Source organism: Protopterus annectens, chromosome 3.part0 (assembly GCF_019279795.1).
Source record: "Protopterus annectens isolate FY-2018-M chromosome 3.part0, PAN1.0, whole genome shotgun sequence".
NCBI classification, from domain to species: domain Eukaryota; kingdom Metazoa; phylum Chordata; order Ceratodontiformes; family Protopteridae; genus Protopterus; species Protopterus annectens.
In genome coordinates, this window is record NC_056731.1 from 1918649469 (window position 1) to 1918662821 (window position 13353).

The following is a 13353-nucleotide window of genomic DNA, read 5'->3' on the forward strand; positions in this document are numbered from 1 at the left end:
GAATATGTTCTTCAGTTGGAATACATTTTAACCATTGAACACTTTACTCAGTAATGCCTACAGCTGCACTACATATGCTGTCATCTGCATAAAACAATGACTTAATACCCTACCTTAGCAGATGGGGAACTTCTCATAATGGCAGTAAGTACTCCAATGGCATGTACAGCAATGCAGTCAGAACCTCGATCAAATACCTGAATGGAAACAAATAAATAATTAACTTGTTCATTTCAGTGATTTACATTTTGGACACAAAATATTACAACTTGCCTTCCAACAAAATATGAGACACACACTTGCAATATGATACCTTCTGTAATAGTACCACAACACTAAATACAATTCTTACTTTATGATATAATATTCAATTCCTTCATGATAACTTTGCTTTCTTGGCACTTTACATGAAGCATACTTCAGACAATTGCACTAAAACCCACTTGGAGGATGAGCCCTCTTAGGTCAGGCATTCTCAAATATGGTTGAAAAAGCAGAGATAACACCTGGAGGAAGTTATTCGTTTAGAACTATTTCATAGCAAAGCTTGTTAATCAGTTGAACAAAACATTCAGAGATGAAAAAGGAGTAAAATAGCTGCTAGAATAGACACTTCAAACATGTGTCAAACAAGTATGGAAACTAAACTAAAAATGTGGCAGACTTCTTAGAGAGATGCAACTAAAGTTACAGGTAACTATAAAGCTTTCAGGAAAAAATGAAAAAAAAATAAAGGGAACAAGGACATTTATAACCGTTACTACAATGAATCAAAGCTGGTAGTCAGAATAGCAAAGACCCAAATTAATAATGTTGTTTGTCTTTTTGGCTTTTCCCAGTTAGGGGTCGCCACAGCGGAGCTCTGGTCAGCTAATGATTGGCAGTAGATTTTTATGGTGTCAAGTTGCCAACCCGATGCCCAACCTTCAGCGAAGTCACACCCATTTACGCATGTCTTCCGAACACCACTCGACCGTGGGGAGGACATGCAAACTCCACACAGAAGGCACTCCAGCCGAGAATCGAACAGGAGAACCTCTTGCTGTGAGGCAACAACGCTACCGCTGCACCACCACCCAAATTAATGAAAGTGCCAAATCAGTTGAGGGGAATAATTATTTTATAAGTACAATGAGAGATCAAAGAATGACAAAGGGAAATACTATGGGTTTAATAAAACAACAGGATGAGCACACAAAGAGGGACAATGGAAAAATAGGGACAATAAATCAATATTGACAATCTGCAAAACAAAAACATGACAAGTCACATCAGTTCAGGTCAGTAAGAAGAAGATAATCACAGTTATTTCACAAAAAAGAAAAATAGGTCTTAAAGTTACCCTAAGACCACAGGTGGACAATACAATGGAGCCTGGTGTAATTTATTCTACAATTACTACAGAAATAAGGGGGAAACAAGGAGCATTAGTAACATTTTAGTACAATAGTGGGAGACGATAAAGTACATGAAAACTGGATAAGTACAGATCTTCACAGGGTCGGGAACATTTAACTACTAATCTGGTAATACAAACCACGTGAAAAGGAAATGATGGAACAATTTTCCTAACTATCTAGATACCAGTGGGTCACATCACTAAGTGCTTTGATTTACAGAAGAAAGAACATGTTAAAACGATTCCAAATGACTTGTATAAATTGCCCAAAAAGAAATAGAGGCTACATATATATGGCTTGTTTAGAATTCAGCAAATATTCTGGCAATATATTTTACTGCATAAAAGGCTCCTAAATAAATATAAGAACTTAACAGCCAGCCTGAAGGTGGTAACCCATGTTAAACTCTAGTGATACAGCCAGACAGAGAGGCCATTCATAAATTAATAACATATGAAAAATGAAGCATTACCTATTAAGTACTGAAGAATTCAGCACTAAGTTTTAACCTACAAAATATGACTAAAAGGAATTTGGAAATGATGTGGAATGAAAAACATATTTTTTTAAATGCAGTACAAAATGATATGCAAAAGAATTGATACAAGGGGAAAGAATGACACTGAACTTGGCAAAGTTGGAAGAATGTTGTGAAATACTGTAATTAATTTAATAAAAATTGATATATCAATGAAACAAACACAAACACGTACACTGTTGGTCAGGAAATAACAGACAAAAATGAAAAACCTGGAGATGGGTCTTATGAGGTGAAATTAAAATATGCAACCAAAACAAGACAACAGTAAGGAAGGCTGGGGATACTAGTATATGCAGTAAAAGGAACTACTAGCAGAAAAGAAGAAAGACATTCTCCACCAAGACAAACAGACTGCATTTTGGATGCTGCATGCAGATTTAAAGACTTTCTTTTCATACATGCAAAGGACCCTATCAGATTAGATGAAAACATGAATTCAACAGTGTCTAGGCATACAGCAGTTCTTCTCAGGAATGGGTAGAAAGTCTCTATCTCATCAGAGAGTGCCCACACCTTTGATGCCTATAAAATCATAAGGCTGTGGGTACTGTCCACATAACACGCTTGGACTGATGCTCCAGTACTGTCAATGTAGTACAGCATAAGGAAGCAGTAGAACTCCAAAGATCACAACCTTCAGATGAGGTGCCAAAATGAAGTCTCAGCTGTCTGAGCTGGGAGAAGCTTGAACAGATGCAAAAGATGCCAAGGTACTTATTAAAAACACAAAAACAGAAGCACTGAGCATGCACCCTCTCTCATCTACAATGCAACATATCCCCTTTTTAACATAAAACATGAAAAAAGTACAGATAATACATTTCAAAATGGAAACACTACATAAACTACGTCATAAAAAGTACAGTTTTGTACCTACCATAAATGTAGATGTTCGAGGATCCACATTGCTGCAGTCATAACCTGTGGGTAGTCCGCTGTCCTCGGTCGGCCCGAATACCAAAGAGTTAGGCTGGCGTCGGTCATGGGCGCTCGGAGCTGACGTCAGTACGTAGTGGTACTTAAGCGCATGACCGACGCCATATCCTCAGTCTTTCTTGCCCCAGATGTCAGAAGGCCTTAAAAAAAGGAAAGGCCAGAGCCACAAAGGGGAAAATAACAATAACAACAACAACAACCACAACAACAACAACAACAACAACCCCAAACCATAGAGGGGAAGGAGGGAGGGAAAATAGGACTGCAGCAATGTGGATCCTCGAACATCTACATTTATGGTAGGTACAAAACTGTACTATGTTCTTCGTCTCACATTGCTGCAGTCATAACCTGTGGGTAGAATCACAAAACAAAGGAAAAGGGAGGCTGGCAAACTAAAAAGCATTAGGGGCTGCTAACATGCCCTGTAAGACTGCAGTGGCAAACCCAGCCCTGGACTTGGAGTAAAGAGGGAGATGGTAATGCTTAGTAAAAGTGTGAACTGAACTCCAAGTAGCTGCTTCCAAAATATCCTTAGTAGCTACACCCCTCAAAAAAGCAGTAGATGTGGCAGTAGCCCTAGTGGAATGAGGTCTAATCCCAGCAGGAACATTCTTCCCATGATGAGAATAACAAAAGGCAATACAATTAGCAATCCACTTTGAAATAGTCTGCTTCGAAACAGCTTTCCCTTGTGAACTCAAAGCAAAAGAAACAAATAACTGTTGAGTCTGTCTGAACTTTTTAGTTCTGCTCAAATAGTAACGTAACTGCCTGTGTATATCCAAAGAATGCAAGATTTTTTCCCCTTTATTTTGGGGATCAGCATAAAAGGTAGGCAAATGGATAGACTGGTTCAAGGCCACACTAGAAATAACTTTTGGCATAAAAGAAGGGTTAGTACGTAAGGAAACTCTATCCTTATGGAAAATTAGAAATGGTTCAACTGCCATGAGAGCCTGCAATTCAGATACCCTTCTAGCAGAAGTAATGGCCAACAAAAAGGCAGTCTTCCAAGACAAAAACTTCAATTCTGACGTAGCTGCAGGTTCAAAAGGAGGCAAAGTAAGCTTCTCCAACACAAAATTGAGATCCCAGGAAGGAGTAGGAGCTCTACGTGGGGGTCTTATATTTTTTGCCCCTCTAAGAAATTGCTTAAACAAAGGGTGAGAAAATAAAGGAGGGTCACAATCATAGTGAGCAGAAATGGCTGCAGCATGAACCTTCACAGAGGAAAATGACAACCCCTTGTCTAGTAATTCAGTAAGGTACTGCAGTGTAAAACTCAAATTAGGTACCGAGGCATCAAAGTCCTTTGTTGTGCTCCAAAGAAAAAATCTCCTCCATTTATCAGCATAAACCTTTCTAGTGCTGGGCCGCCTGGCTTCCAAAATGACATCCAAAACCCGTTGAGGAAGCTGAGAACCCACAGGCTCTAAAACAGAATTCGCCAGGCTGTTAGATGCAGGGACTGCACCCTGACATTGAGCAAATGACTGCTTGACTGGGACAACAAGTGAGGAAGCTGTGGCAAAGGCCAAGGAGGCTCCTGAATTAAACTCCTCAGCAGAGGATACCAGTATTGTCGTGGCCAATCTGGTGCTATTAAAATCATGCAAGGCTTGTCCCGTCTGACTTTCAAGAGTACCTTGGTAAGGAGAGGCAGAGGAGGAAAAGCATAGACGTGAAGGTTGTTCCAACTGAAAGATAGAGCATCCACTTTCCAAGCTTTTGGGTGAAATATCTTTGTGCAAAATTTTGGTAGTTGGAAATTTAGAGGGGAAGCGAACAGATCTATGTCTGGAGTTCCCCAAGCCACTGTCAATTGTTTGAATACTAGAGGATCCAATTTCCACTCGTGGGGATCCACAGTTTGTCTGCTCAATACATCTGCTAGGGAGTTCTGTGCCCCTGGCAGAAACCGTGCTTGAAGAGTGATGTGCAAACTCAGAGCAGTCTCCCACAATATCATAGCTCGTCTGCAAAGAGGGTAAGAATGGGTTCCCCCCTGCTTGTTGATGTACCACATGACTGTAGTGTTGTCTGTTCATATCAACACCTGTCCTGGTTGAAGTAGGCCCTTGAAAGCCATCAGGGCAAACTGGACTGCTAACATCTCCTTCATGTTGATATGCAAATGCTGTAGTCTGGGAGGCCACGTGTCTTGAATCCATTTCCCATTGAAGTGTGCTCCCCAAGCCAGGTCTGAGGCATCCGTCGTAATGATCTGACTCGCCTCTGGTCGGGTCACAGAGTCCCTTGTTTAGGTGACATTCCTGTGCCCACCACAAGAATTCCTTTTGGATGCAAGGTAATATCTGAATGACAGTGTCCAAATCGTGGCAGTGCTGAGTCCATACACTTTTGAGATACCATTGTAGCTTCCTCATATGCAGTTTGGCATTGGGAAGTACTAGAATGCAAGATGCCATGAACCCCAAGGCTTGAAGGACTGTCCTTGCAGTCAGCCTGGACAGTACTGATAAATGCTGGAAGTAAAGATGAAGAGTTCTTTGTTTGTCCGGGGTCAGAAAAGCCATCTGAGAGGCTGTATTCAGTCTCACACCCAGAAAGCACATGTCCTGAGAGGGTACTAGACTGGACTTTGTTTCGTTCACAGAATACCCTAGGCACCTTAAAACTGCCATTACATACTGTAGATGTTGAAGTAACTTGTCTTTGTCTTGAGCAAGAATCAGGCAATCGTCCAGATAAGGATAAATTTGTATTCCTCTCAGCCTTAAGAAAGCTATTACAGGAGCCAGAACCTTTGTGAACACCCTGGGCGCAGTAGATAAACCAAAGGGCAATGCAGAGAACTGATAATGAGAAGTACCAGCCTGAAAACGCAGGAATCTCCTGCAGCTAGGCCTGATAAGAATGTGAAGATAGGCCTCTTTGAGATCCAGAGTTACCATCCAGTGATTTTTGCCTAGCAGAGGCAGAAGTTGCTGTAATGTTAACATCTTGAACTTTGGAATGTCTAGGTATGTATTGAGAATGGACAAATCCAGAATAGGCCTCCAAGTGTTTCCTTTCTTTGGCACTAGGAATAGACGAGAATAAAACCTTAGGCCTTCTTCTGACGGAGGTACCACCTGGATTGCCCCCATCTGTAAAAGCAAAGAAATTTGTTCTTGAGCCTCCAGCCTTTGCTGAGGAGGTACATCTGGCATGCCTATGAAAGGAGGAAAAGTGTGAAAATAAAACTTGTAGCCTCGATTTACTATGTCCAACACCCATTTGTCCTGGGTGACCAAATGCCAATTTTGTCTGAAAAGTGCCAACTTCCCTCCTAGAGGAGCTGCCAGAAAAGAAGGATCTGGCAGCTGAAGATACAGGTCATTGGGTCTGTTTACGAAAAGGCTGACCCCTGCCCTCACCAGAAGATTGTGCAGGAGAACTCCAAGTCCTAGGTCTGAAAGAACCCTGAGCGTGAGCCCTGCCCTTACCACGTCTAGACCTGCCCTTAGACTGAAAATCTGAAGAAGGGTAAGACCATCCTCTTGCAGGCCAATTCCTGCTAAACTTAGGGGGCTGCACTTGCAAAAATTCCTTAACCGTCTGCATAGATTTAGCTTTGTCTTCCATCTTTTCAAAACTGACTCCACAGGGGAACCAAAAGAACTTCAGATTGAAGAGGAGCATCCAAAATCCGAGCTTTAACATGCTCTGACAAATTTTGATCCTTAAGCCAGGCATGTCTACGAATAACTGAACCAGTAGCAGCCACCCTGGAAGAAGCCTGAAGGGCATCAAAGCCACACTGCAAGGAATGTTTACCAACTTGGTCAGAAGCATGAACCAAGTCCTGCAATTCCTTACACTCAATACCCTCAGATAGAGCATCTACCTTAGATTTTAACTGACCTAACAGAAAGTTCTGATACTTCAGCATATGAAATTGGCAATTTAAAGCCCTCATAGCTAACGTAGAAGAGGTGTACACTTTTTTACCCCACCTATCCAACGCTCTAGAATCTTTATCCAAAGGAACTGGATTCTTAACCACAGAAGCCCTGACACCTTTAGGCCCTTGAATAATAGTTTCTGGGTCAGCTCTAGGACTCTTATACAAATATTTATGTGCCTCTGGAACTCTGTAATACCTGTCTGGCTTGACAGGGGCAGGGGGTAAAGAATCAGGATTTAGGGAAGCTTCAGAAAAAACATCCTGAACCACATCTAAAACAGGGGGAATAGCCAAAGGTCTATGTTGTGGCAAAAACAAAAATTCCCTAAGCCTCTTACGAGAATCCGAAAAATCCTGACCTTCCCACTTGAAATGCTCCCTCATGGAATGCAAGGTTTCAGAAAAGGAAAAATCCTCTGGAGGAGAAGCAGAAGGACAGGAATCCTCTGCATCCGAATCTGAATAGGGAGGAAAATCCTGAATATCCTCAGCTGAGGACTGCTCCATACCCTCTAAATCTGTCTCCACCCTAGGCCTCTTCTCTGGAGGGGGCATAGAACCCCTGATCAAAGTAATCAAATCCTCTGCCATTTTCAACATATGTTTTTTAGGAACAGAGCCCGAAGAACTAGGGCTATGGCCCGTACCAGAAAGACCAGGTCTAGCCTTAGCAGGGCCTTTAGAGAATGAAGTAGAAGGCCTAATAACCTTTTGTAAGGATGGAACCACAGAAACTTGAGAAGCACCCTCAGCCTGGCCTAACTCCTGAGAGGCCAACTCCTGCAACAGTAAAGGTTCCCCCTGGGATTCAGCCGAGACCTCGGCTGGATCCAGAGATTCAACCGTAGATTCCATAGAACCGGCGTCTGCAACGGACGACTCATCTGGTTTTGACCTTAAAGATTTATCTTTTCGCTTTTTTGCGGTAGCGGGCGTCGGAGGATCCGACGGCATGTTGTAGTTACACCGCTTACAGAAAACCAACCTAGCACAGTCTAATCTGCGTTTAATGGTGCGCTTATTAAATCTAGCACTAAAGCGACACCCGACTACGTCGTGTTCAGGCCCCAAGCAAGGAATACAGAGAGAATGATAGTCCCTATGAGGTATCTGTTTCCCCACAAGAAATACAATTATTAACTTTTTCTGACATCCGGAGTAACTGAGGCAAGAAAAGACAAAAATTTTCCCCAACGGGGTACTTAGCCCAACTTGGTCTTCGGTCTGAAACTCGAAAAATGAAAATTTCAGAACGCCGAACGGCACTTGCAAACGCTGCTTCTGCTTCGGACCACGCGGCAAGAAAGACTGAGGATATGGCGTCGGTCATGCGCTTAAGTACCACTATGTACTGACGTCAGCTCCGAGCGCCCATGACCGACGCCAGCCTAACTCTTTGGTATTCGGGCCGACCGAGGACAGCGGACTACCCACAGGTTATGACTGCAGCAATGTGAGACGAAGAACATCTGAAATGGAAAAAAGGAAATGAAAGAACAACCACATAAAACAGCAAACGTTAATCTGTAGCTTTCATAATGAATCACTTATGAACCTGGTAGACATCTTCAGTAAAATTCTATTTCTTCATAGGTTCATACTAGGCTATCTGCCCTAGGGCATTTATAAGCCTAGCCAGAGTGTGTGTGGCTTTCACCACCCCTTAGGATGAGAATACTATACCCATTACTTTGCTGTGCCTCTGTCCAGCAGTGACACAGAGATGTTTCCCGGGGTAAACCTATGATCTCCGATCCACTCGTCAAGATTTCCTAACCACTTTGGCAATGTGAGTGTCAAAAGAGAGGTTACTGTCAACTTGGGTCTCCAGGTCCCTGATAACTTCTTCCGTGTTTAATGGATTACCAATTATGTGGTAATTAGGGGTTACCTTGTTTTTCCCAAAGGGTATGACTATACATTTTTTGGCATTTAGCTTAAGGCCATGGCTCTGGCACCAGTTATCCATTTCTATGAGACCTCTCTGGAGGATGTCTGTGTCTGATGGAGTGTCAATTATGGTGCCCAGTTTGCAGTCATCTGCAAATTTTGTCAACCACAATCCCCCTACGTTTGCCTGCACTTCAGAAAAATAAATGCCGAACAAGAGGGGGCCCAGGACTGAGCCCTGTGGGACACCGCTCATGACAGGCTTAGAGTCTGACATGGCACCAGCAACTCTAACCCTGTGGGTTCTGTCCTTGAGCCAGTTTGCAACCCACCTTGTGACATATGGGTTTACATCTAAGCTGGTGAGCTTTTCTATGATGCCCGAGTGGGGTATTGTGTCGAACGCTTTTGCTAGGTCAAGGCAGGCTGTGTGAACTGCCTTACCCTCATCAATGGCCTTAGTGACTGTTTCGAAAAAGTCGACCAAGTTCAAGAGGCAGGATCTGCCCTTGACAAAGCCAAATTGGGTAGGATCCAGTGTCTGCAGGTCCCCAATATCTTTATTTATGAGTTCCATTATGATCCACTCCATAGCTTTGCAGACAAGGCTCGTCAAGCTTATGGGGCGGTAATTTCCAGGGTCCGTAGAAGCACCGCCTTTGTGGAGTGGGACCACAGTTGCTGTACGCCATTCTTTGGGTACGTATCCTGTAGTAAGGCTAAGATTAAACAGCAGCCTTATGTGTGGGTTTAGTTCCTCATTGAGTTCGTGTAGCACACAGCCGGGGACACCGTCTGGTCCCATTGATGCTGTGTTTTTTGCTTTAGAGAGAGCAGCTCTCACCTGGGCATCTGAGATGTTTGGGAGGCTAGACTCTGGTGGGATAGATATTTCTCCTTTTGGGGGGGGAGGGGAGAAATTTGCACTGAACCTGTCTGCCAGTATGTTGGCAATGTCTGTGGGATCAGTGATTTTGTATCATTTTGGACTAATTCTGAGCATATCTGGGAGTTTCCACCCAGGTTTCTAACATAGCTAAAGAAGGCCTTATGATTGTCTTTTGTGTCTTTAGCGATTTTTCTCTCAAAGTTGGCCTTGGATGATTTTATGAGTGATCGTAGTTTTTTGCTAGTATTGATCAGAGATGCCTTCCCTTTTAGGGATTTTGCTCTGTCATGTAGTAGCTTTCTCCTCTTGTTGTAGAGTTTGTTTATGGCTGGGGTCCACCAGACCGGGCGCCTGCCTTTGGTGGAAAGGGTCTTGATTTTATTAGGGATTGCTTGATCCATGCATTCCTGGAGGTGCTTGTAGAAGGCATTTGTAAGGGTTTCAGCAGCGTGGGTTGTGGTTTCCACTGGCTCGGGGGCCTTGAAGGATACCACTCCAGTCTTAAGAAGTGTGAAATTTGCTTTTGAGAAGTTCTTCACTGTGGTCTTTTTTGCTGGGGTTGGGGGCGGGATGTGGATCACCAGTGAGATTAATTTATGGTCTGATCTCACCAATGAGGGATATACTTCCGGTGTGGAGCATTTTGTCCCCATGTTTGTGATGATCAGGTCTAGTATATTTTCTCCTCTTGTGGGAATGGTGACTAGTTGTTCCATAGCATTTGAGTTTATGAACTCCAGGAACCTTTGGGCTAGGGTGTTGGGGCTTGAGTAATGTTCCCAGTCTATGTTTGGGTAGTTGAAGTCACCCAATATGATGGTGTTTGGAGAGACATTCATACTCTCCAGTGTCTTCAGGAAGGCTGTGTGGGTTTCCTGAGTTTGAGATGGTGGTCTGTAGCATGCTACAAACTGTAGGGCAGTTTTACCTATGGTTAATTGCACCTGGATGGTCTCCGATGCTTGCATTGCCACTAACCTGGAGGTGTGGGTATCCTTTATGAATATGGATACTCCCCTCCTTTTGTGGTTCGTCCGGATTTTGGGGCCGGAACGCATGATATGAGGTATAACCTAATAGTGCTGGGGTGCTCTCAGGAGCCTTGAACCAGGTTTCAGTCACAGCACAGACATCGATGTTCTCCATACTGAGGAGGGCTTGAGGGCGTGCATCTTGAGGTTTAGACTTCTGGCATTGAGCAGTATTACCCTTAGTTTTTTCCATTTTTGTTTTCTAGGGTAGGTTTATCATTTGAGCCTTGCCTAAAAAGGCACTATGGGGTGGCAAGAGCCTTTGCCAATATCCGGAAGCCCAGGGGTGACAGGTGCAAGCCGTCCCTTGCGAAGCAGCGTGGCTTGTCAAGCATGTCATCCCAGGCAGACAGACATTGGATCCCCTTAGAATGACACCAGTAATTAAGCCAATTATTAAAGCTGATCATTTTGTCTCTGTATTGTGGCATCATTCTTGGTGAGGGTAGGATACTGCTCAGGGTCAGGGTCATACCGGCCTGGGCTACATAATCTGAGAGCTCCTCTATGTCTCTTTTCATGTAGTCCAGTTCTGTACAAAAAATGTGCACATTGCTCAAGTACAAGTCATATCCCTCGAACACTTTGCCAGAATATCAATCGCCAGCTTTTGTCTCCTCACTGAACCCCTGCATAGAACACCTAGTAAATATTAACAACAGTTGAAGTCAACATTTCAGGACATACCAATCTCTTATTCACCACATCTAAAAATCCCTTAAAGCAGTTGTAATGCAAACATGCATTTGGAATTACATATTCTCTTCTATATGGCCTTGTATTTCATTTCAGCTTTTAAATGAAATTTTCTGTGACAAAGCCTTTAGCAAAACTCCTGTAAGGTAACATAGCTGGTGAAAGCTGCAAAGGATACAGATGGAGGAAGACGGAAGAGATAAAGGGATAAAGAAAAGGAGTGCCACAGTGCTGGAAGAAAAGTCAGGATGAGAGCAGAAACATCCTAATAACTATAAACTTGTTACCCTAGGAATAGGGGTTGGGAAAGTCATGGACAATTTCCTGAAGGGAAGGCTAGAATCATTTCTAGAGGACAACAATCTCCAAGAGAGCAAACAATATTGACTCATGGTTAAAAGAAGATGCCAGTCAACCATTATCCAGTTTTAGGACTCGGTTTATGGTGAACTTGACAAGGAAGTACCAATAGAGGAAGTTTATCTGCAATTCAGGAAGGCTTTGACTCAGTCCTATACAGGAGGCTGAGGAAAACTGGCTGGATAAGGGGTAAAACCAAGACTGAGGAATCAGGCAGCTGCAGAGATGAGTGACAGAACACAGGCTTGTGGAGATATAGCGAATACCAGGAATGACAAAATGACTAGCAGAGTACTGCATGAGTCTTCCTTAGGTTAAGTACTCTTCAATGCATTTGTCTCTGACATATCTGAGAGCACAGACCAAGATCAATCTCTTTGCTGATATCACAAAAGTACAGCACTGATGAGAGGAAGAATCTAGTGAATGCCTTTGAAAGCTGAACAAGTGGGCAGAAAGGTGGCAGTTGAGCTTCAGTGCAAATAAATGCAAAGTACTGTACTTGGGCCGCAACAAGCCTGCTGTAAATTATCATCAGAAGGGAACAGAACTGAAGGCAACAGAGCAGAAAAACAATGTGGAGATGTTAATCACATCAGGCCTGGCCCACTGGGAGCAAAGTGAGACAGCAGTGGTAGCAGTAAAGAAAATACTGGGGTACATTGTAAGGGGCAAAGAGTTAATGCTTCCACTCTACTATGCCTTAATTAGATCACACTTTGTGTACCTCATGTAGTACTGTAGGACGTACAAGGAAAGGGATATCAATCTGCTGGAAGGAATCTGGAAGAAAGAAGCCTTAAAGTTCCAAGGCATGAAGCAGAAAGTAAAAGATTAGAGTTAGATCAGCTAGACTACTTCTCATTGGAGACATGATGCTGTTGCACAAGTTTATGTCAAGGAAATGTGAAGGCAGTACTGTGAACAGAAAAGATATAGAGGGGGGAAGGATGCTGCAGAGGCACAAGACTGTAAAGAATAAGAAGTTATGTACTCACCATAATGTTCCATCTGAGTAGGTATCTTCATTTGTTCGCAACCTTTGGGTATTGGATCCGATCTCGGATCCGAGCCGGCAACTTATTTCACAGCTAAAAGATCCAAGCTCCTAGCTCCACCCCTTACCCATAACCCCCTGCTAACCCTGACTGACCTCAGATCAAGTTTGCCCTTATATAAGCAGCTAACAGGCTAAATACGTCCCGAAAGGAACTAAGGAAGGGACATCCAGACCTAAAATTCGAAGGTCAGGGGGAAGGAGGGGGGGATGGTTGCAGACAAATGAAGATACCTACTCAGATGGAACGTTATGGTGAGTACATAACTTCGTAATCTGAAGTAGGAACTTCATTTGTCAGCAACCTTTGGGACAGAGTCCCCAGCTACCTAGATCTTGGGCGGCCTTCATGGAAGGATGTTCTGGAGCACTGCGGAGCCAAAGGAAGCTCTCCCCCTGGAGATAACATCCAGTTTATAATGATTGATAAAAGTATGGGATGAGGACCAAGTGGCTGCAGAGCAAATATCATCCAATGATACTCTAGACCTAAAGGCAACAGAGGTAGATATAGAACAAGTAGAATGCACACGTACTGCCTGAGGTGCGGGCCTTCCAGAACTTTCATAGGCCAAGAGAATGCACTGTGAGATCCATCGTGACAGAGTGACTTCTATGTTAAATTTGGCAAAGGAGATGA

At 43.3% G+C, this 13353-nt stretch overlaps 1 protein-coding gene across 1 annotated transcript in view; it reads right to left on the reverse strand.

Annotated features, from left to right (window-relative positions):
* The window catches only part of NBEAL2 (neurobeachin like 2), a 3059867-nt gene that overhangs the window by 1533133 nt on the left and 1513381 nt on the right, over positions 1–13353 (reverse strand). Inside the window, exon 11 of the mRNA XM_044066003.1 lies at positions 114–197. Within this exon, the coding sequence (XP_043921938.1) occupies positions 114–197 (84 nt within the window). The remainder of the gene's footprint in view (positions 1–113; positions 198–13353) is intronic.